We start from the raw sequence: 25,463 nt of genomic DNA on the forward strand, positions 1-25,463 counted from the left end.
ATGTAGATAGAGGACCTGTCCCCGGCAGGGAGCTATCACCATAGATCGGTATAGTATGTACTAGATATATAGACAGAAAGGAACCCAGCAAAGTCTGCTTGTTAAAATCCCTCTCCGTGTCCCATCATCTCTGCCTATCCCAGCAAACATTTGTTTACCAAACATCTGCTTTTCCATCTCCATGTCAATTGCCTTCCTCCCCTTTGAAGTCCCAAACCACTAACCTCAACATGCTCCTTTGTCTTTAGCTGAATATGGTATTTAAGGTGAGAGCTTCAGCCATTTTGGTGAGTTACTCGTTCTCCTGGGTCTCTCCCCGTGTATACATGTTATTAAACTTTTATCTGATTTTCTCCTGTTAATCTGTTTCATGTCAATTTAATTCTTAGACCAGCCAGAAGAACCTAGAAGGGTAGGGGAAAATGTCTTCCTCCCCAACACTAAATAGTAAGCAAACGATAACAAAAAACAGTAAGCAAACGATAATACATTTGTAGAAATAAAGCACTTTCATAGCCATTATCTCATTTGATCCTCAATAACTCTGTGTCATGTGGCAAGGCAGTTATTTCTTATTATCCCCATTATACTTATGAGGAAACTGAGGCTCAGGTTGTAAAGCAAGAAAGTGTGAATGGGGTGCAGTGGGAAAGGGGAAATGTTGACTCCCTCTCAAAGGAGGGAGGTGATGGGCAAGAATGATATTAGAATGACCTCAGTTCTCTATGGGGATGGGGCAGTATATAAGAAATGCAAGTTTTTAGCAAAGCAGGGAGTGACTAATATGGCAGCAGTGACATCCCCGTGTACGCCATCCTCCATGGGTTCCTGTGAGCCTGGGATGTTTTGCAGTTACTTACAAGAATGCAAGCAATGTGATTCATTCAGGCACCATTTAAACTTTAAGTTCAGCTCAGAAGTAAAGACAAAGGAGAATATGCCACCAACCCAGCTGGTTTTAGTAAATATAAAGGCGGATTACCCAAAGCTTAAAAAAACCTTAAATGGACTGCCTTTCTTACCCCACCCTTACGGAGTGTTGGCTAGAAGAACTTACCTATTGTGTTAGGTAGCATGAGAGAAGGGGAAAAACAGAGTAGGGCAACCCAAAGTCAAAATCAACAATCTTTGTGAATCTGAGCCATCGACTCTTTGCCTAAAGGGCATGAGGGAGGAACCAAGTTTCCACCCTCTTAATGCAGAAATGAGAGTAATGGTTGAGAGAAAAAGGAAAATCTTTTCCTTCCTCCCTCCCCAGAAAAAGCGTGATTAAATAACAGCACAATGGTGCCATTCCAAACCCCAATATCCTAATTAGAAAACAAAAATGACACGCTTTTAAAAAGAATTTTATACACATTTCAGATCCAAAACAATAACAAAGTAGGGTGTCTCCAAACCTGGATCTAATGTGATTACACACGGTAATTAACAATGAATTTGTAACCAGCCCTGTTGGCTCTGTTCAGATGCCAAGGATGGGAGTCCAGTGGATCATCAGTTGTGGGTGTAGATCCCTAATCTAAAGGCACTGAAACTTCTGGGTGATGAGAGATGGATTCCAAATAGCTGCAGAGACTTAAAGGAAAAGAACAAGGCTTTTGAGACTGAAAACCAGCCAGACACCTGGGTTTCTATCTTGGTGCCAAATGTCATCCCTCCTGTCTGCAGACATCTATAGGACAGAATCAAACTCAAGCCCAGTACATTCAGCAAAGCAGACTCAGTCCAGCATTCAACCCTCTGCCAGGCTGATATTAGGCCTGAGGACATCTGTCCCAGCCAGGAAAGGAGGAGTGCCAGAAAGCTTGCATTCAGCCTGTCGTCCTGCGTTTGCTGGGACTTGCAGCATCAGTGTCAACAGAGAAAATGTTGATGCTGGATGGCAGATTCCTCTAGGCTTGATTTTGAACAAGGCCAAACAGAAAGCCCTCCTTAATGAAGGATTTGGATGACGGATTATGGTCCCGTGGTGATCAAACCATTTCAGCCATTCCCATACAGAGGGATCACATCACCATCCAGGGAAGCAGGCCAGCCCTAGGCCAAATTAAAGACGAGGCCAGATCTGTCCTTGGCATGCTCAAAGTCAGTGTCTCTACCCACCTCCCTTCTTTCGACATGCTCCCCCTTCCCTGACTTCTCCCTGCCCCGCACCCCAGCAAGGCCCAAACCCTCCCTACTCCCTCTCGCTCTCCAAGGATCCCTCTCAGTAAATCGGTTATCTGAAAGGAGGCATTGCCCCACCGTGACAACATTTACTGAGCTTCCATTAAGGGACAGACAAAATGCCATATATAAGAAAGATAAAGATGTGAAAAACTTACTCTTGATCCTTGATGAGTAGAGCCTTATAATTCACTCAGCAACATGCATTGAGTCCCCTACTGTGGGTAGCACATAGCGCTGGGCATAACCAAGGATAGAGAGGTGAGGAATATGCGTTTTCTACCGCGAGAAATCCCTTGAACTCATGAAAAGACTTAGCACACAAAAAAAGAAAAGACCTAGCACAAGACACGTAGAGCAGTGCCATGGGAAGAGCCATAAAGTCTTGGTCAGTTACTGGAAAAGCTTCTAACCGCTCTCCCTGCTTCTACCTTTGTTCCCTATAATAAGAATAACAATAATAACCAATGTAATATAATATAAATCCATTCACCACTTAGGATCCAGAGTTTTCATGGTAAAATGTAAATCAGATCATGCCACTTCTAGCTTAAAACCTCCCAGAAGCTTCCCAGTGCACATAAAACAGAATCCCAGCTCCTTCACCACAACTGAAAAGGTGCTGGATGGCTGCCCACCCCCCATCTTTCCATTGTATTCACTTCAGACACATTGGCTATTTTTCTCTTTCTCAGACATTCCTGCCTCAGGACTTCTGTTTTTGTAGTGCCCTCTGCCTGAAATGCTTTTCCTCCAGATTTTTGCTTGGCTGGCGTCACTTCATCGTTCCAGACTCAGTTCAAATGCCCCTTATTCAGAGATGCTCTCACTGATAAGCCCATCTAAGGAGGACCCCCAGAGTCACTCAACAGCTATTCTCTTTTCTTCATGACATACATCACTATCTGAAACTATCTTCTTCTTTTTTTTATTTGTCTGATAGAAAACTCACACTTAGCAAAACCAACATTGAGCCTTCTCCAAACCTGCTCAACTTCAGTTTTCCCCACCTTGCTTAAAGGCATCTCTGGGGCTTCCCTGGTGGCACAGTGGTTAAGAATCCACCTTCCAATGCAGGGGATACGGGTTCGAGCCCTGGTCCGGGAGGATCCCACATGCTGCAGAGCAACTAAGCCCGTGTGCCACAACTACTGAGCCTGCGTGCCTAGAGCCCATGCTCTGCAACAAGAGAAGCCACCACAATGAGAAGCCCGTGCACCGCAACAAAGAGTAGCCTCCACTTGCTGCAACTAGAGAAAGCCCGTGCACAGCAGCAAAGACCCAACGCAGCCATAAACAAACAAACAAATAAATAAATAAAGCCACCTCTGTTCTTCCAAACCCGTGCACAGCAGTGAAGACCCAACGCAGCCATAAATAAACAAATTAATTAATTAATTAAAAAGGCATCTCTGTTCTTCCAATTCTTCCAGTGGCTCAGATCAAAAACCCCAGAGTCACCCTAAACTCCTTTCTTTCTGTACCATCCATCCAGAAGTCCTATCTTTTCTACCTTCAATATAACCACTTTTTATATTTCCTATAATATAACTTCCCTAGTGTCTCTCTCTTTTTCGCCTGCATTAGCCTCTTACCTGGTCTCTCTGCTTCCTCCTGGCTCCCGCTTAGTCTATTTTTAACACAGCAGCCGGAGTGATCTTCTAAAAAGAAGCTATTTCCCTCCTCCAAACTTTCCAGTAACTCCTCATCTTCCTCAGTAAAAGCCAATATTCAGCATTGAGAGCCATGTTGTCCAATACAGTAGCCATGGTGGCTACTGAGCCCTTAAAATGTGGCTCGTCCAGGGGATAGCAGTGCGGGGAGAGATAAATTAGGAGTTTGGGATCAACATATACACACTACTATATATAAAACAGGTAAACAACAAGGTCAATACCTTGTAATGACCTTGTAACTCAATACCTTGTAACAACCTATAATGGAAAAGAATCTGAAAAAGAACACACACGCGCGTGCACACACACTCACACACATATATATAACTGAATCACTTTACTGTATACTTGAAACTAACACAACATTGTAAATTAACCGTATTTCAATCAAAAAAAAAAAACTAAGTCCATAAAAAAATGTGGCTCGTCCAAATTGAGATATGCTCTAAGTGTAGAATGCACACTGGATTTCAAAGGCTTAGTATGAAAATAAGAATGGAAAACATCTCATTAATAATTTAAGATTGATTACATATTGATATGTTAAAATATTGGCTATATTTAGCTAAATAAAGTATATTATTAAAAATAATCTAACCTGTTTCTTTTTTAAATTAGGCTATAGAAAATTCAAAATTACATCTAAAACTCATTTGTAGCTCACATTCTATTTCTATTGGACAGTGCTGGTATGGTTAGTATGTAGTTATAAGCCTGGATGAGATCATCTAGGCAGTGAGAGTAGACAAAGAACGGAAAAAGTCTAAGGATGGAATTCTGGGGACCCTGCAAAATTAAGAGTCCAGGGAGATAAAGATGAACCATTAAAGACGACTGAAAGGTGTCCAATGAGGTCAGAGAAGACTCAAGACTCAGCCAAAATTAAAAATAAATAAATAAATTTATTAAAAAAAGAGAGAGAGAAAGTGAGGGAAATAGAAATGGAGACTGCAAGTATGGGCAATTCTTTGAAGGAGTTTTGCTATAGAGGGGATAAGAGAAATGGGCAGGTGGCTGGGGGGAAACATGGGATCAAGGGAGACTATTTTCATATGAGAAATACAGCATGTTTATATACTGATGGAAATAAATTGATAATGAAGAAGAGGGAGCCTCTCCAACATTTCTAGAGAAAAATTACCAGAGTATTCTCCTTGAGTAGATGTGGGGTCCTGGGACCTGGTGTACAAAGGGAGGGGCGTGCCTTAAATCAGAACATGGACAGTTGCTCAGGGTAACCGAATGGAAGATGGAACATGGGCATAGATGCAACTAGGTTGGTAGAAGTGCTCGAAGCAGCATATGGAAGGTCGCTTCTGATTGTTTCCATTTTCTCAGTGAAAAAGAAATTATGGTTGTTAGCCGAGAATGATGAAGAAAGAGAAAGTGTTGAAAGTTTGAAGAGAGGTTTGAAATCTTGTTTATGAAGTAAGAGTGAATAGACTAAGGAAATGAATTAGAATTGCTGGGCCCACTTGAGTTTAGTGGTTCATGAGTTTAAAGTGAGACCATGGGTAAAATTGGGCGTTTTCCTCCATCCAAGTTCAGCAACCAGAAAACAAGTGCAGACTAGGAAGAGAGTTGCAAATGACCAGGATTGGAGTTTTGCCAAAGAAGGACAAAGAAATAAGAGCGGTGCCAGGGACTTAGGTGTGTAATGTGAGTGATTATTAGGATAGAATATAAAATCTATCTATAGATAGATTGGATGAAGAGGTAAGTTAGGACATGTGGGAAATGGGGACAGTGAAAAGATGGTAGGACATATGAATTATCTGGTCAAAGTATTTTCAAGTCAGGGTGGAAGGGACAGAGAACTGGAAGGATATGAGGTGGGAGTCCTAGAGTGGAATGCTTGAGATTAAGATTAAGATATGGGAGGTAGCAGTTACTGATAAGGACAAGGTCGAGGGTAGGGGATGAATGGCCCATTCTGGGGGGGATGAGTGGTTGAGATTGGGAGAGAAGGAGATCATTAGAGGAGAAGAGGTCATGGAAGTCAGAGACCAGAGTATTGAAATGATCATCTACATGGAGATTGAAATTGCTAAGAACTATCACAGGCATATTATTGGAATGAGTGAGGGTGTGTTCCAAGCTTAAATCTTCAAGGAATGTGGGGAGTGTCCCCAGGTCAGCAGATGACAGCAATAATGAGGGGTAGCTGGTAATGATGCCACAAGCTTCACACCAAAGTTCTTTAAGAGAGAAGAGAACTTGATCTGGTAGAAGCAATGAAAACCAAAGAGACATCTCCCCCACCTCTAGGTCCAGAATTCTATTCCAAATTCACATTCCAAATATAGGTTTTTGATGCCAGAAGCATTATGCTCTAATCCAAAAGGAGGGCATGTGACTAGAGGCTTCATACTTTAACTCAAAGGAAATACTTACTAGTTGTTGAGACCAGAGACCTTGCATACCACCAGTGTGGGAAAGATGTTTTGGAAAAGGCATCTTTAAACCATACCTGGGCACTGTCCCATATGTGCAGCTGTTCCTATATAGAACCTTCTTCACATCAACAACAACAAAAATACATAAAAATCAGCACACAGATAAATGTTTACTAATGATTAGAAAAATAAAATTTTACCTGCTACTCTGAATGAGGGATGTTCAGCTCAAGCTCATTGAGAACCAGCAAGATGACTCAGTGGCTAAGATCTGTTGAAATGCTCTTAATGATTTTTACAATTGTTTCCTTAAAAATGGGATCTTAATAAGCAGGTCGATGTTAAATTAATAACATGGAAGCATTCGAAAAAGCATATTGAAACATGATTTTAACCCATTCACTCAGGCTTAACGCCATACTCTGGGGTTTTTTTTCTTCCTAATAGAATATCATCCATGGGAAGGAAATATTTAAGTTGGAAGATGAGGTTTAAAACAGAAAATTAATGAGAAGGAAAAGTATAGCTTTAACAACAGCCATGCAAAGGCAAGGTAGGCCCAGCACTACGATCTTTCTGCCACTCACTGACCTCACCCACGCTTCACGCATTGAATGATCGCTGAGCATGGGTAACATGCCAGATACTTTGCTACCTGCTGGAGAGTCAGAGAAGAATGAAATACCATTCTTACCCGCCTAGTGAACCTAAGCATTCACTATCTGATTGGAGAAAACAAACAATTTAGTAAACACAATACAATATTGGTAACTTGTATAAAGTGCAGTATAGAGAATGGACCATTAGAAGTAAGCTTAAAGCGTGAGCGGAAATTTATTAGACGGAGAAGAAAAGCAAGCCAGGCAGAAAGAAGGGCAGGTAAGCATGGACTATTTGGGGAGCATGAACAGCAGGACTGTAGAACCCAAAAGGAAGGAATGGGAGACAAAACTGCTTATTACAGAAGCATCCAAATCCTTTGCCCCATTTCTAGCCATCATTGCCCCATTCTCACCATCCTGCTCTTCCAACCCCCATTCAATCCAAATATAGTCACCTTCCATGGGAAATCCAAATACAACAAGCATGTTGTGATTTTTGTAAATATTACTCAGCTTTAGAGGCCATGAGGAAGGATCTCACAGCATAAAATTCAGCAGTGCACCTCTCCCTTATCCTTTTGCCCCTCCTCATCTCACTACTCATCCCATATCACCTCACACCATCTCACCCTGGTCTAATTACGCAGAATCTCTCCTTTCTTCTTGAAGTTTTGGTACTTTCGAAGAATCAGAGCTTAACAACAGACAACACTCAAACAAAGGTTACTCTCTCAAAGGAATTTTCTTACTATCTGCTATGAGAGTCTAAGCTTCTCCCTCTGATTATACTTCTAAAATAACAGTTCTAATTGTAGTTCTTCAGCTTTTAAAATCCTCTAATGGCTCACTCTAGCCCAAAGAAGAAACCCAAGCATTCAGGAGCCTCCACAATCCACCTCAGCCTAAATTTTCTTTTCTTTTCTTTTTTTTTTTTTTGGCCGCGTGGCTTGTGGGGTCTAAGTTCCCCGACCAGGGATCAAACCTGTGCCCCATGCAGTGGAAGCATGAAGTCCTAACCACTGGACCACCAGGGAAGTCCCCACCTCAGCCTAAATGTTAACCCTCATTTTCTTCCACACACTCCCCAAGCCCAGGTAGGCACCTACACCCCACTGAAGCCCTCCTCATTTCCTAAACAGGGCATACATTTTTTTTCCTGCATGGCTTTGCTCATAAAACCCTCTCTCTGGCATTCCCATTCCCCACTTACCCACTTGTCAACATCCTCATCATTCCTGAACAAATGTTTCCTTCTTGCTAAAGCTGAGTTTCTCAATCTCACACCATTCACATTTTGTGCTGGATAATTCTTTATTGAGGGGGCTGTCCTGCACATTGTAAGATGCTAAAGCAGCATCCCAGCCTCTACCCACTAGATGCCAGTAGCAATCCTCACCCCATCCCACCATCTGCAGTCGTGACAATTAAAAATATCTCCAGACACTGTCAAACGTTCTCTGGGCTCCAAAATCGCCCCTGACTGAGAACCCCTGCTCTTTAAAATGTTCTCTAGTTACCCCCCGTGAGAAAGCACTTCACCCCACTCTTTACTACACAACAGTACTCAATTAAAACCCCTGCAACAAAAGCAGTAAGAACAGAAATAATATTTAGCACATCCCTCTTTTGTTTCTGGGGTTGCTTAGATGTCTGTCCCCTTATCCCCTTCCACTGGATTTGTGAGCTCTTTGAGAGCAAGATATCTTCCGGGTATCTGTAGGACCCAGCATGGTGATTTACTAGAGTGGGTAATCGGGACATATTTGCAGAATTGATGTGATAAGGCTATAGTCTCTGTCTTCTGACTAGCCATTTGATGACCACATTAGTTGAAAGATTAAGAAGCTAATTATTCTAATGCTGTTTTGCAAAGTTCTGTCCATGCCTGCTAAGTTATAAGAAGCATTAAGAACAATGGATTCTGGAGAGTTTGGGTTTTTTTTTTTTTTAAATCTTCATATTTTGGAATGGTTTGTGGTTGAATAAATGTTAATTTTTCAGACTCAATTTACCTTAACATAGTAATGTGGTTCATTTCAATGAATATTTTAGTTTGAGTCCATTTGCAGACTGAATGCTTTTTCAAAGTTTAAATGTAAATATACAGTAGTGGGCCCAACTGTAAAACATAGCACTTTGGTAAGTGCTGGTAGAAAGCATTCTGGATTGGTTCATTTGTACAGATTTCATTGTCCAAATTGCTTGCAAGTTCCTTGAGGGGAGGAACACATCTGGCATTTCTCCTCTTTCCCATAGCACTTGCTAAGTAAATTCTTTTGAATTAATTGATTGAAACTTTCTAATGGGAGAAAATAAATCTATTGCCCTAGAATGCTCCAGGAATGAAGTTTAGAGTTAAGTTTTAGAAGTTGTGGTATGGTATGGCAAATATTCTAGAGGCTTATCCCAGCATTCTTTTTCCTCTTTTTCCCAAGGGACAGAGTTGAGATTTTGTAACTGGGCCCTTTGTCATTCAAAATAAAATACTTGCCCCAAATTACCTATCTCTGAATTTCTTTTACTTACTTTAGATGCATGGATATTTCAACGTTTTGTGTTTATATGCATCTGCACCTAATATTAACTAATACATAAATATTTAATTGTAATTCAACAATATTTTTGAATAAGTGCTATGCACTAGGTCAGTAGGTCTCAGCAAAGAGAGCACATTACAAAAACCATCATAGTTTTCCGAAAATACAAATGTTCCTGTCATACTTGAGACTTTCTGAATCAAAATTTATATGATGGGCCTCTGGCATGAAAAAAAATATGTATATATATACACACATGTACATACTCATACACACTGTTATATGTATCAACAAATTAGATAAATTAGATGGCATGAATATATATATTAGTTATATATAATATATAGTGAGTTTATATGTATTTGTATAGTTTTTCATAGTATTCCCTTATACTCCTTTTTATTTCTGTAAGGTTGGCAGTAATGTCCCCTCTTTTATTCCTGATTTTAGTAATTTGAATCTTCTGTCATTTTTTCCTGATCAGTCTAGCTAAAGGTCTGTCAACTTTGTTGATCTTCACAAGGAACCAAATTTTGATTTCATTGATTTTTTTCATGTATGTATATATCAGAAATATATGTATCCTACTTATGTATAGATATACTACTTATATATACTACTATATATATTCTACTTCTTGTCTAATCTTTACTTTTTCTTTCCTTCTACTTATTTTGGCTTTAGTTTGCTCTTGTTTCTTGAGTTTCTTAAGATAAAAGTTTAGGTTATTGATTTCAAGTCTTTCCTCTTTTTTAACATAGGCTTTTATAGCTATAAATTTCCCTCTGAGTACTGCTTTAGCTGCACTATAAATGTATTTTTTTAAAGCCCTGAAGAGAATTCTGATGTGCATACTTAGTGAGAATATGCTGTATTTCTTTGCCACCATAGATTTTTGTTTGTTTGTTTTCCATTTCCCAGCATGGTTGCTGACCTTTTGAATCCACAAAGCTTTTCTTATAAAGCAAAGTGCCTTGGGTTTGGTTTGGTTGAATTTGCTTGCAGCTCAAAGATTTTTTTCACAGCCTTATCTAAAAAGCAAGGGCATGTTTGTTTTACTTGGTCTTTTCTGGGAAGTGAAGACTTAGGTTATATGGGCCCTTTTTAAAAAGCCCTTTCAGTTGGAATTTTACTTGTCTGCTTGTATTTCAACTAAGTGTGTTTTTGGCAGCCCTGACACAATGTTTATGTCATTTAAGCAGAGGTCAGCTAATAGTGAAAGCTTCCTGTGCTACATAAACCCTCTCCCCTGGCCTCTGTACTTTGTTATTTGCCTTGCTTTGTCCATGATTTGGCAGCATTATCACCCACTCCACGTGACAAGTGACATCATTGCTATAATGAGAATTCCAAGCAGCACCACTGGATCAAAGCCCATCTGTGTGCTTGCTCCCACACTTGACAAAACAAATTCCAAATTCATTCAGCATGCCAGTGCCATTTAGTCACTGTGACATATCCCAAATTTTGGACTCTGTGCAAAAACCAATCTGTGCCCACAGAATTAATCACGGAACACATTTTATGACGTTTGACAACAACTTAAAAGGTTCTCATCTTTGGCAGGTGGCTCTGCCAATCTGCAAGTATGTGCACGACAAATTCTGAACAATATATTGTATAGCTGAAAATACATCGCGCAGGATGAACACCCTGGAGAGAACCAGAGTGAGTCCAAACAATTCTGAAGTCTGTCTCAGTGACACATAAGCCAGACTGCTGTCTTGTGAAGGAGGGATGATGGCCTTAGGTACACATAGAAAGCCAAAGAAAAGGCAACAGCTCGTGTGCCAGTAAATGCTGAGAACATTGGCACAATTGCCTGTGTTGGCAGGACCAAGAGTTTGAGATGGCTAATTTAAGCGACAAGATCCTGGCAAACAGATTTATTTAGGGGAAGGGTGCGTCAGGAAGATGCCAGAAAAATACATCAATCTGTGCCTTTACATGTAGTGTAGAGTGATGATGAAACAACTGACATTAAAAAAGTAAACCCTTACACTTTAACATAACCTGCAACTCATTCTAACAAGTAGGGTTTACCTTAGATTTCTGGTATTCTGAGATGGGGTTTTGTGTTCTGAGCTGAGATCTGTGACCAAGAAAAATTCCCCTCAAAAGGTGTTCTTGTAGAGATTTCCCCATATTGTGGTGTTTAGTTGATTAGACCAAGTGTTTTCACATATTGTTTAATTTATTTAAAATGCAGGCTACTTCAGATTTGACAAGATCATTCACTTCAAATAAAGAAAGCCATTTATCAAAACTTTTACTTTTCTGAGGAGTATATTATAGAAACTCGGTTGGAAAAAGAAAGAAAACTGAGACTTTAATTGTACTAATAGAAGCCTGAATAGGTCCCTTTGCGTAAGAGTAATGTTTTACTCTGTAATAAGATATAACTCTTTTAAATATCTATTCTATATAGTAGTGCCTATTTGTATATGGTTCAACAGGCAATGAAATAGTAAAACATTCCACCTGGAGTGTCTGACTTCCTCATATTACTTTCCACTTTCCTAGCTTCACTAGACAGCCTTCTACCCCCAATTTTCCCCACCCACTCCAGTTTTCTCTTAATTGATGCTGTCTTAGTACATTCTATTTGCAATGTCTTGAGTTAAGAAAGTTTTCATACCTGCATCCTACTTAGGACTTTCATTTCTTATACAAAGATGACATTTGCATAATTTAGCTTTCTCTGGGATTTGTCTAGACTCAGGCTTCCTATTCTAATTTGAGTGTTCCTCTCCATCTCCGAAGCAGGAAGTAATGTGAGGAAGCAACAGGTGAAGAGGAGTTCTTCCACAGGAAGAGCAATTCTCGATTAAGAAGCTGAGTGATTTAATAACCTGGCAGAGGCATAAAAGCAAAAGCAGGTCTGCCTCATTTGTGCTCACAATTGCCTCCTTTGAGATGCGGGACAGCAATCAGTATTCTCTTCCCATAAAGTGAAGGAGCTGGAACTCTCTAGATCTCTCCTAACTCTAATTCTCAAAGATACATGAATTAGGAAGGGACATTTTAGGAGATCTCTCCTTACAAATTAACTGATTCTTTCATTTACTTTGTACGTTGAATATAAATGGGTTCTTAATTAATTGAATCATATTTTCCCTGCTCAGAAGTAGCTCCTAATACTTTTTCTTCCTTACCTATGCTTCAAATAATTAATGATTTGTAATGTTCTGAGTCCCACTCCTTAGAATATGACTTTTCATTCTTTTTATTCCCTCTGCAAACTTTGAGGATCTTCTAATTATCCCTGGAATTGTGAAATCTCATGATTATTATGTGTATTAAAAAATTACCAAGGATAGGGAAAGAATCACTCAAAAGGAACAAAGCAAACAATCCACCATCCCAGTTCATAAGAATAGCTCCTATCCCTGCCAATCAGAGTAGAACCACATAATTCATGGGGCATGAGGTAAAGAACTTAGAAGGGTATTTCCTCAGTGGTGGGACACAATTAGCCCTTCACAAAAGACTGAACTTGTTCCACTTAACAGAGCTTAAAATCAAGCCTCAAAAAACAAAATTATTTTCAAGTGTTCTGTCTGCATTTCAAAACAAATCTCAAAAAATATTTATAGGAATACAAAAATATCCAGCACCCAAAAAAGTAAATTTCACAATGCTTAGCCTTATTTAGTTAGTTAGTTAGTTACCAATCATGCAAGAAGCAGGAAACTATGAGCCATAATGAAGAGAAAAATCAGTCAATAGAAGCAGTGCCAGAAATAGCACAGATGATAGACTTAGAAGACAAAGACACTAAAATTGTCATTATAATCTTATTCTATATGTCCAGGAAGCTAGAGGAAAGATTGAGCATGTTAAGTGAGAACACGGAAAATGTAGGACCACCCCCCAACACACCCCTAAATCAAACTGCTAGAGATAAAAACAATATCTGAGATGAAAAATGAACTAGATGGGATTAAGAGAATATTAGAGGTTGAAAAAAGGAAACAGAAGCTTGAAAAACCAAAACGAACAGAGCATCAGTGAGCTGTAGACGATGTCAGGCAGAGGAATATACGTGTAAGTGGAGTTATCAAAGGAGAGGAGCTGGAGGATGGAGGAAAAGAAAATACTTGAAGAAACAGCTGGAACATCTGCGTTTGTCTTTCTCCACGTGGTATTATTCTCAGTGCCTAGCAAGGTGCCTGGAAGACATTAAGCGTTTAATAAACATTTCTTGAATATCTGTGGCAACAAATGACAACAATGAATAAGAGATAAGTACATGAATGCTTTTGCAGGATATAAGGGCCATTAGGGACCAAAGAAGGGGAAGAGGATGGAGAAAGGGAAGCTTAGTAGAAGTGGCATGTCTTCTGCAGCCCTGGAAGATGGGTTCAGTTTGAGGATGTATACAGCTTGGAGAACCAGAGGAAATGCGGAAGGGCATTCCACGTAATAATGACATAAGTGAAAACTTGGAAGCAAGAAGAAACATGGTTTTGAATATTCTGCCTCTATTGGAGTGGTTATTGCATTGGAGGGATAATGAGAAATGAGGTTAGATAGATGAGTTAGGCTCAGAGTATGCAAGGCTTTAGAAACAGGAAACAAGAGGAGAAGCCATTGAAAGTTTTTGTACAGAAACCTTTGATGATGGGATCAGGGTTCAAGGGGGAAAAAGGAGTATAATGGTGGCATTTGGATGGATTGGAAGAAAGCATTATAGTTGAATGGAAAGGGTGGATCGGGGGCAACCAGGAGGTTGTTAAAACAATCCTGTCATGAAGTGTTGAAAAGTTGTTTGTCAGCATAGACTAGCGCTCGAATAAATGTTAGTGGAATCTGAATACTGGGCAAATTAATATTTCACTTAAACTAAGGTCTAAAACTTTTCTTGGTTCATGAAAATTTCAAAAGTGGCCCTAAGAATCTATAATGTATTAAGAATATTATTTGCTTCCCAATATTTCATTTACATAAGATTTTGGATCAGCTTTTTAAAATTGTTGCTTTGGGGTGCACCAAAGTGCCTTGTTCTCTCGCTCACCCGGGTATGTTTCATGCTTTTTGCACTTTCCATCCTTATTCTCAAACAGATTTCTAGGGAAGATTCGTGCCTTGGATTGTTAAATTAATTAATGCAATGCAGCCACAAATGGAGACTTTATAGTTCATTTACACACCTGTCATCGAATCTCATTGTTTAAGAATGTAAAGAACTCCGAGACAGGACTCTTTGACGGACGGAGGGGGAAACTGAGGCCGAAAGAGGATAAGTGAGCAGTGCAGGCTCACAGAGCCACGAACGGTCAAGGTGGAACAAGAATCCAGACTCTAGCACGTGGAGCCAAGAGTTCCCAAGCGAGTGGGATAAGGCTTGAATCCCAAGGCAGGGGGTAAGAGTCGGGAAAGGGACTCTTTTCAATCGTAGTTGGCCGGGGGATTTGAGAACTTTACGACCGCTGCAGGTGCAGCAAAACGCCGAACTCGAAAGCCCGGCACACAGACACCCTCTACTCTAGAGACGGCCACGACCCTCCGATCCACCGCGCCCGCTCTCGCGATACTGGCCGGCCCCTGTTCCGGGCTCCCGGCTCCCGCTAGGCCCCACCCCTCCACCTCAGCCCCTGTGTCGTCATTTCCTGTGGGTCTGCAAGCAAAGGGAGAAGATGGCGGCGCTGGGGGAGCCTGTGCGACTGGAGAGGGGTGAGTGGGGCCGAGGCAGGGACCGACGTGGGCGGAGGGGGTGGGGGAATGCCTTATCCCCGGGGGGCGTGGGGCAGCCAAGCTCCGAGACCCGGAACCAGGTTGTCCCTCGCGCTGGCGCCGGTGGCCGCCGACGTTGCTGCGCCCGGCGCCGGGGAGGGCGCTTGCTGCTCTTGACTGATCCTCAGACCCGTCCTGTGTTCACACGGACCGTTGGGGAGCACAGCACAGTTCACCACCACCTGTCTGCATTCGCGGACACACGCTGCACACACGCTCCCTGGGTGGGCACGGCAGACGCAGCGTTCAGAGACGTGTCAAGCTGAGCAAACATCACACGCCCAGTTCGGACAGGCTACACGCACTGCCGGTGTTGGTGCGTGCACAACCCAGTGTCCCCGCCTTCACCCACACAGCCCGGACACACAGCGCGTTCCCACCGAACCCCCCTTATTTGTGCACAAAACGCATCATTACTTCCACTACAACCTCACTTGTATTCGTATTGGGGGTATTTCCTGGCTGTGGTGCCCCTCCCGGGGCACCGGAGAAGGTGCTTTAAAAACAATCCTCCTGATGCGGTCTTGGGAAGAAGGTTACATAACTAGGCGGAATAGTGATAGATTGTAAAATACTCGAAAGTGCAGCCTTATTCCTTGTTTACAAATCCTACGATTGCTAACTGGCTGGTGGCTTGCTTTTTAGAGCAGGCTGTCAAGGAAAATAAAACCCGTTCTGCTGAGTAATTAGAAACGGAAAAGCCAGTGGAGGTACAAGGCTATGAGCCTTAAAGGGTCCTGTTGCAGATTGTCAGCATTCCACTCTTCCCCAAATGCTTTATTTCAAATAATTTCAAGCATACTTTTGACACACCAGTATTAGAAGTCATCGGTAAGAGTCAAAAAGTACAAACTAAACATTTGGAGTACTAGTAGTAAACAAAGTATATAAGATGGAGACTGAAAACATCTTGCAAATATTAGCATTTGCATTTACAGTCTGAATATTAACTTCTGCTCTAAGGAATACATTTTTAGGATTGTATGTGGAGTCTTTCCTCGTGCCTTCACACAAACCAGTGCATGCTTAACATTGTTTATTCCTTATGGTGTTCACTATTTGTAAGTCTCTTTACAAGTGATGTTGTTTTTCTCCAGCCCACCAGACCATTAATTAAAGTATCATTTTTGACAGAGGAGTAGCTACTCTGGGAAGACTTGCTAAGTTAGGCCTAAGACTGTGACATCTTCTCCCTGAGCACAATGATAGTGTGCTTTGTAGATGGGAACAAATTTGTTTGGTGTTAACAGGAGTAGGTGTTTTTCTTTGAAAGCCAGTTGTAGGATTCTAACATGTTGGCGGTCTTTTGTATTTTTAAGTGCAGTACAAAATATGAAACTCCACCTCTGGCATTTAGCTTTGGTAGTCATGGCTTTGTTTTCTCCTATTTCAGAGTTCATTTTAGTTCCACAGTAGAACGCTCAGAACCTTGGTAAGATGAACTGCTAGTTGATGCCATTCAGCAGAATAAGAAAGTCAGATTACATCAACTGTGATTCTTAATATTTAGCATTCTGTTTAACAGACTCTATTAAGAAACTCTTCCAGGAATCCTATAGTACAAAAATAGTGCATATGATCAAGATCCTGAATGCCTTCAAAGTCGTCAAAACAAGATTCAGTGGAACCCATTTGAGCACATATTGGGTACAGTGTTGCTTCAGTAAAGAGTATTTTACTTCTTCAGTTTTTTGTTAGTTGGAAATTTTTATAGAGCTTACGTATTGTAATTTTTTAAGTCAGAATATTTGATGAACCAGCACTCCTCATTCACCAGCCATTCTGGTGGTGGGCGATCAGAATGGGGAAAGTCTTTTTCCGTTGCATTGGATTAGCATCAGTTTAAGCTTTTATTACCTGAAACTGAAGAATCTACTTCTTTCTTCACTACAATTTATTCCTAGGTTTCCAGATGCAAACACAAAGAAGGCCATACTAATTCTATAAAGAAAAAAGTTGCAGTCCTTTAGTATAATATAAAATTCAGAACTTCTTCCACTTAAGACAAAAGGAAGCAAGGAATTTAGAATAATAGGTACTCTAGCCCCCTGGGTACAAAAAAAGTTAAAAACAAAAATCCAAGGAGAGATAGTCAGTGTTGGAACATGACTGAATCTTGTAAAATTTCTTAATTCATAAAATACTTACCCTCACACTTCCCAATGAGAACTGCCTAACATGCTTAATGTCTTTGTATAGATGTGTAGAATCCCTTGTATCTTATGATTAATTGGTGCTGATGTAACATAACATTTATGCTCGCTATATGCCAGACCCTTACCGTGTATTTTTTGTTTTAGTCTTCAAGTAATTCCTATAAAGGAGATACTGCTATTTCCATTTTACAGTGGAAAACAGACACGGGGAGGTTAAGTAACTTGCCCAAGATCACACAGCTGTTACAGAGACCAGATTCACAGTGTTTTAATTAAGACAAGCTCAGTCAAATACATGTTTACAAAATACAAAACAGTTTAGAGTAATAGGTACTCTAGCCCCCTGTGGTACAAAAGAAGTTAAAAACAAAAATCCTACGAGAGATAGAAAGTGTTGGAACATGACTGAATCTTGTAAAATTTCTTAATTCATAAAATACTTACCCTCACACTTCTCAATGAGAATTGCCTAACATGCATAATGTATTTGTATAGATGTGTAGAATCCCATACACTGTGTATCCCAAATACACTGTGTTGATGATCCTAAGTTGAAAACAGACCAGTTAATTTTACTCACTTCATCATTGCTTTCAATGTGTTCCTGCCAGTAACTGCACCTGTTATTGAAGAGTTTTCCTATCTACATATATATTGCGTTTCCTTTTGGGAAATAAACAGTGATTTCACTAGCACACAGTGTTTTATACTGTTCAGTGCTTTGGTTACTAATGATGGTAGGTAAATTTTTATTGACTAAATAGCTTCTGATAATACTGTCAGCTTTTCTGAAGCAGTACAGTGTTCATGTGTCTATGACATTTGAGCTCCAGTCCTTTCCTATGACATTTAGTACTTTATATTTGATTTTCCTGTGTCTCTCAAAGATGCTGTTTTCCAGATGTTATGCTTGTGCAACATCAGTATTTATTCCTAATCTACAGTAAAATTTAACATTCTTCTCAGACTTCACATTCCCATCCTCCATACATGAACACACACACAGACATACCACACACAAGTTCATACTCATTCCTTTTTTCTCTGGGTTATAAATGTTTCTTGTTAGTTGTTAAGGAATGAATCCTAAATGCTGTGCTGTTACACAAGCATTTAGAGAGTATTCTGGGACTTCCCTGGCGGTCCAGTGGTTAAGACTCCATACTTCCACTGCAGGGGGCACGGGTTTGGTTCCTGGTCGGGGAACTGAGAGCCTGCATGCTGCATGGCATGGCCAAAAAAGAAAGATATAAATAAATAATAGGGAATATTCTGAGAAAATTATCTATGAGTGTGTGTTTGTTTAACTATAGATATTTGTAGAGCAATTGAATTGTTGGAAAAACTGCAAAGGAGTGGAGAAGTACCACCACAGAAACTGCAAGCTTTACAAAGAGTCCTTCAAAGTGAATTCTGCAATGCTGTAAGAGAGGTGAGTAAATGGGATTAAAATTTACTAAAAATTTGAGTTAATTAGGGTAAGGTAATATTCTGAAATTTGGGTTCAGAGTTTCTTAAAAAAGTGAACTTTAGAACCTGCCTCTCTTGTTTTTGGAATTTCTAATAGAAAAACATTTTACAAAAATGCGTAAGTTTGTCTAAAATTTTAACACATTCAGTAACTTCACAAAGAACTCAAACGTATATTCTGAGATTTAAAATCGTAATAATAACTTTGGGTTTTGCAGGTATATGAACATGTCTACGAGACTGTGGACATCAGTAGCAGTCCTGAAGTGAGAGCTAATGCGACTGCAAAGGTACATTTTTTCATTTACTAGAAGGGAGAGGATTCTTCATAAATTAAAGGTTTAAAATGAGCAATTATTAGATTCATAATAGGCTTATTTTGAAAATAACAGTATCTTTCAAGGTACACTAAACTCGATTCCTGAGAAATAGGACTTTTTTAATTGGTTTTACAAAAGATATTTTATGCAGTTTAGATGATGCATTAAAAATATACTTGCACACAAATAATACATATATACATAGTTGCTATATGTAATGTATATATCATTATGTAAATATTCATCAAAATTCTGAGGTATGAATTATTAGCCTCACTTTATTGGTGAGGAAGCATCAGATTAGGTTACTTACCTTAAACCACACAAACAGTAAATGGTAGATCTGGGGTATGCCCCCCAAGTTGCCCTTCACTTTCTCCTTAACCTTAACTCTGCAGATAGGAGGTTACCTTTTCAGAGCTGCAGGTGGTAGGTTTTATGTGCTTTTCTGTGCCACTGTTTTCCTCAGATAATTCAAGCATTGACCTCAGTGTCCATGATATGTGGTTAGAATAAGTTAATATCGGCAGTAGGTGACTTACACTAGAACTAGTCATTAACAGGTAACTTTTCATTGATAGTTACTGGTTCACAAAAGGCAGTATTGGATCCTCTGTTGAGTACAAACACTTAAACATGTGGGTGTTATTTGACAGAGTAGGAAAAAACGATTAAAACTTGGGTTTAATTCCTGACTTTCACAGCTTCCTGAATATCTGAGCCTTAGTTCCATTATCTGTAAAATGAGGCCTCTTTCAGAGCTTGTAATATGGTGGTATTCAACAAATCTTGATTTTCTTTCTCTCTTCCTTCCCATGTTTGCTCATGTACCCTGATCCAACACACAAAAAAATAGTACCAGATTACTTCATTATCTTTAAAAGCAAAATGAAACCCAGAATCTCAACTCTGTGTTAGAATTAGTCTCGATTAGTCTAAATTTGAAAGTTTTAAAGATGTGGCTCTGTTTCACAATTCACATTGACTCTGTATACCCCTCTTTTTTTCAATATTGAGTTATTTCTTGATGAGTTAGTATACAGTGCAAATCGTACAGCCGCCAGAATGACTGCATACAAGGACAGCTGCCCCTGTACAGGTTGCGTAGGTGGGCTGCGCCCTGCCCAGAAGCCCCTGGAGGAGCCCGGCTTCCCAGCCCCGGAGCGCAGGGCTGCTGGCATGCGAGGGGAGGGGCTCTCCTCTTTAGTGCGCACGTTGTTCATCTTCCTAGCAAGCCTGCTGGCCAAGCGCTGCACAGAAGTTCTGGGCACTGGAAGGCCTAGGAGTGGCCTCAACGACCTTAACACTTGCTGCATAATCCCAGGGTAGGCTTTTCACTCATCCTCCTTAAAACACCATCTGCTTAGCTTACCTTCACTGTCAGTGCATTTGTGGGCATTCAGACATCAAAAATATTTACTTCAAAAGTGGTTTTTAAAAAGGGACAAAAGAATGAAGTGAACAAATGTCCTGTTTTTTTTAAATACGTAAAATTTTCTTTCAGGCTACTGTTGCTGCATTTGCTGCCAGCGAAGGACATTCTCATCCTCGAGTTGTTGAGCTACCAAAAACAGAAGAAGGCCTTGGATTCAATATTATGGGAGGCAAAGAGCAAAACTCTCCAATCTATATATCTCGAATAATTCCAGGTGGAATTGCTGATAGACATGGGGGCCTCAAGCGAGGAGATCAACTCCTTTCTGTTAATGGAGTGGTAGGGATGCATTTTATTTCTACTTGTAGCAATGTGTTGTGACCACTTGGGGGTGTACTTGAGTTATAGAAACAGAAGATGTAGGGAAAAACCAAAGAAGCTTTGTAGTTTAGAAATCCCTTGGGGGAATCTTAGGCACTACTGTTTAGTAGAGTGATACTTTTTGAAGCACTTTGTGTGTGTTTTGCTTCTTTCCAATGTAAATTAGCAATGCTTAGTGTGATTTTTATGAAGTAACTAAGCTCCTTAGTAGTTAAGGCAATACATTAAATTGAAAGTCTACCCTCAGTTTAGTCTTATAGCATGGCAATTGCCTGATTTACTTCTGACCTAGTGAAATAATAGAGCATGTAGATTGATATGCTAATTATCTGGAACCTAAAAAACCAGTTCCTAAACTACAAACAGAATATGATTTAGCAGAGGATTTTACACTGATTAAAATGATAAAGCAGGATTATTTCATAGGTTTATAGTTTGAAATATAACATTAAAAATTTTTTACTTGTGTATATTTTAAACATTTTTCATTTTGAGTTACTTACAAAACCTAGATACTAATTGTGTTTGTGTCTGTGTGGTTTTTCTTTTCCTAGAGCGTTGAAGGAGAACATCATGAAAAAGCTGTAGAACTGCTGAAAGCAGCTCAAGGAAAGGTTAAATTAGTAGTACGGTACACACCCAAGGTCTTGGAAGAAATGGAGTCACGCTTTGAAAAAATGAGATCAGCAAAACGCAGGCAACAGACCTAAAACTTTACATTCCATTTTGCTTTTAGGTAGAGAAGTTTTACTTGTGACCTACTGATGGCCGCAATGCCAATGATTGTAAAAAAAAAAAAAAACTTCCCGTGAAATCCTCCTTGCCATTTTATAAATGCCTATTTTAACATCATTTACGGTTCCAGAGATGCATACACTTTTTTCTGACAAGAAAAAGTAAAAAGGTGATGAGGGCAATTCTGTCCTGCTGTTTTTACAGGCCTTTTTCAACAAATGCAGATTTTGTCATAAAGTTGTTATAGATTTTTAAAAATGCTTTTTTAATATTAAAATGTACTTTTACATTCTTAACCTTTTTTTAGGGAAAAAAAGCTTTATTTGGCTGCTTATTTAAAAATAACAGTTCTCCATTCTTTTCTTTGCTTTTTTTTTTTCCCACCTGTAACATTTCTTTATGGTTTTCCAAGAAATTAAACATAACAGTCTCAGCTACAGCAGTTTATTACACTGTCAATGTTAACATCACTGCTGCGTTTTGTATTTGGAACACACACATAATATATATTATCAATGGTAAATTATAACTCAGCACAGTGGAAGTTTTTTACTTTTATTTAAACATAATATATAATATTCATTTATACTGATTTATAAAAGTTTTTAAACACTGATACAATCATTGCTAAAATATGTATTCTTTCATAATATTTGAGCAGTGAGGCAAGAGAATGTAATTTGATTGTTAGCATTACTGATTACATCTTTCTATTTATAGTCAACAATATATCATAAATTACAAATGCAAAAAGAGGTTTAGGTTTCATCTTTTGCAAATTTTTTTAATGCTATTCATTTTTATTTAAATATATTTCTTATATTTTCATCCTTCCATTTGTAGTGATGAGCCAGTTAGTTTGTGGTGGGAAATAGCAAAGAAGAAAAAGTAATACCTTTAACCTCACTAGGCTCAAGAGTTACACACTCCTAAGTAGCTCAATTTAAAGACTTGATATTAAATAGGAAAAAGATAGAAGGATATATTTAAGATATATAGAAATCATGAGGTGATGCATTGATAAGAATCTGCAGACGCTTTGTCAAAATGAGTAAGAACTCATTCACTATTTAGTTGGATTTAGAGATGTGATCTTTATGATTCAGCTATAATGATGGGAATTCTGAGATACTTTGATTTGTCCACTGGATGTCACTGTTTTACTGAAAGGCAGCTATTAGTGGATGACTGTGACTGAGGTCTTTTTAAAGTCAGAAATTAAAGAGGTAAGGTTCATTTTCAGACACAACTTACAGGAACATTTGTCAGGCTTTTAAAAATTTTAAGTGACAGGTGCTAGAAAGAAAATAATGGATTGAAATACATAGGGAATTTAGAATAATTATCAACCCTGTGTAAAGAGTGGGCATTTTGTGACATTCCTTCAGGAAGAATAGAAATGTGTATGTTTTTCTGCATGTTTGTGAGCACTGTGAGTCTTAAAAGATTCCAGTTTCCGATGATTTTCAGAATAAAAGTCAGCATTGTTATTTATCTTTTAGGTATTGAACACTGGATTGCATGGTTGAATGTGTCTTTAGTCCACTACAAAATGTGCTTGTTATTGATAGGATCATGTTATTAAATTGTATATTTCCAAAATTAATTGATGTTTTAAAAATGTTGAGACCAAAGTAGTGTAGAAGAGTTACGGACTTAATTTAATTGTAAAATTATTAGAGGTATTTGCTGTAGAGCTTTATATATTAAAGAGAGGTATCGGTGCATATAAAAACAGTAATATTATTGTTATGCTTGTATTCTTGCATTACAGGGTAACTAAACCCTGAAGAAATCTTAGTATTACTACAGCTGCAGTAGCTTTTAAGGGTGTGTCAACATTTCATTATAAATTATAGCTTCCTGGTTCAGTATCTCAGCTGTTTCAGAACTTTCAGCCAAGTTAAACCTTTTTTGGTGTTGAAACTTAGTAAGTTGAGTAAGCTATTTTTTGTTTCTTCTACAGTAATCCACAATCTGTTCTTTGTGTGGGTTGGCACTTATTTGTAATTCTTAAAATATGGATAGCTTAAAAGAGCCAAATACAGTAGTTTTGCTTGCTCCCGTTGAGCATGAGTAGCAGTAGTTTATTTTCTTTAATGCAGTTTTCATAGTGTTTCCCAGAATTTTAAATCCTGACCATAGAAAAATGCAGTCATTCAGTGGCAAAGATGTACGGTAGTGGTCTAGTATAGTGAGGAAATGAAGGGAATTTTCATCTTATAAATGTATGATTCATGAACATAACTAGGTACATAGTATATAGTAGGTGTTTGATTTGTAAATTATAAATATAAATTATCTTCCCTTCCCAATTTCCATTTATTTTCTTGGTATTTCATAATGAGTTGACTCAGTGATTCTCAGCCTTAGCTGCATATTAGAACACCCTGCAGGCCTTTAAAAAATAATGACACTTGAGTCCCATCTGATACCAACTCCATCAGAATCTCTGAGGTGGGGCCAGATGCTTCGTTTTTCAGAGCTTTCCAGCTGGTTCTAAAGGACACCGAGGGTTGAGAACCACTTGTTTTCCCCTTTATAAAATGCTCTAAGTACACTTTTGGAAGTATCAGAATAATTCAGTTTACAGCTACTACTAAATAGCTGCAAATGTAATGATTGGTTATATTTCTTAGTAATTTCTTTAGGAAATAAAGGTACTTGGCATTCCTTATTTGGGTGGTAAATACAGCCTCCCTTTTTCTTTCTTTTTTTAAACAAAATCTATCAGTAGTTTAAATGTAAACTTTTAATGTCTGTCATCTTTCTGCCCCCTTTGCCTTTAAAACTTTCAAAACTAAATGTTTATTATTTGAGAAGCATGTTTAAAAGTTGCAGATAAGAAATATTTTCATTGATAATTATGTGCTGTCTTCATATGGCCGCTTTATCCATTAGTATAACACTAGGTTATAGTGGCCTAGTTCTTTGGGGTTTGATAATTCAGATGTGTTTTTTAAAAAAAACAAAACAAAACATTGTCTTCCTCTTCTAAATTTTTGAAAGTTACTTTGCTCAAGTACTTAAATAGTTTGGCTCAATACTTTGTTTACAATACAAATGGATATTATAGCATTTAATAGAAGAAATGGCTATGGATTATCTGAAAAGAATGTCAGCATGACTTGGTGTAGACTTAAAAGAATATGTGTTGTGAGTATTTTATTATGTGGAATGATCATTGAAATATTAAGGACTCTAGTAATTGTATTTCCTGAATAAATGTATGTTTATGAATTTTCTAACTTATATTTTTGTTGTTCCTCTACTAACAATCTGGTTTATAGTTTTTATTGTCCAAAATGTTACTAACAATGTTTCTTCGAAGGTTGTTGTAGTTCTATAATGATGAAATAGTGGAAAAGCCCAAATTGCTTCCACATTAACTTTCAAGAACTTCCAAACTAATTTGTATCTAGACATAGTTTTTAAAACTATGTTTAAAAACATTATGTTTTAAAACATAGTTTAAAAACATTAAAAAAAAAAAAGAAAATCAGCTAAACCCCATTATAAAAATAAATTTAAAAAACAAAAACAAAAAAAAAAAATAAAAACATTAGTAAACAGTATACTTCTACTTTAAGTTTGAAGTAAAGGAATATAATAGCCAAAATGGATTTAACGCTTTTTCAGTGGATGGCTTTATTTATCAATTTAATTCTGATTCAAAGGCTTATTTAAAATAAATTTATATTAGTTATATTCTTGTTCTTTGGATTTGAAAAATTTTGATGCAACTACACAATGTTCTTCTGAAAGAAATGTATAAAATAACTTTTAAATGAGGTAAAAGCATACTCTAGTGGTTACTGGAATGAAACTTCAAATTCCCATATTTTGCTTTGCCTTTCGTAAAATGTAACTACAGAAAAGATTCTCTTGTATTATTATTATTATTATTTTT

The 25,463-nt window shown here is 38.4% G+C and overlaps 1 protein-coding gene and 1 long non-coding RNA gene across 2 annotated transcripts in view; one reads left to right on the forward strand and one right to left on the reverse strand.

Moving 5' to 3' along the window:
- Positions 1-25,463, reverse strand: part of LOC309606028 — a 139,567-nt gene that overhangs the window by 23,174 nt on the left and 90,930 nt on the right. The gene's annotated exons all lie outside the window — the stretch shown is intronic.
- On the forward strand, positions 14,966-24,805 carry LIN7C (lin-7 homolog C, crumbs cell polarity complex component). The gene is made up of 5 exons (XM_082342524.1): positions 14,966-15,056; positions 18,586-18,704; positions 18,961-19,032; positions 20,567-20,776; positions 21,373-24,805. The coding sequence occupies exons 1-5, from the start codon at positions 15,020-15,022 to the stop codon at positions 21,526-21,528; spliced, it is 594 nt and encodes a 197-aa protein (XP_082198650.1). The 5' UTR covers positions 14,966-15,019; the 3' UTR covers positions 21,529-24,805.

The sequence above is a fragment of the Balaenoptera borealis genome (assembly GCF_965194805.1).
Source record: "Balaenoptera borealis genome assembly, chromosome: 11".
NCBI classification, from domain to species: Eukaryota; Metazoa; Chordata; class Mammalia; order Artiodactyla; family Balaenopteridae; genus Balaenoptera; species Balaenoptera borealis.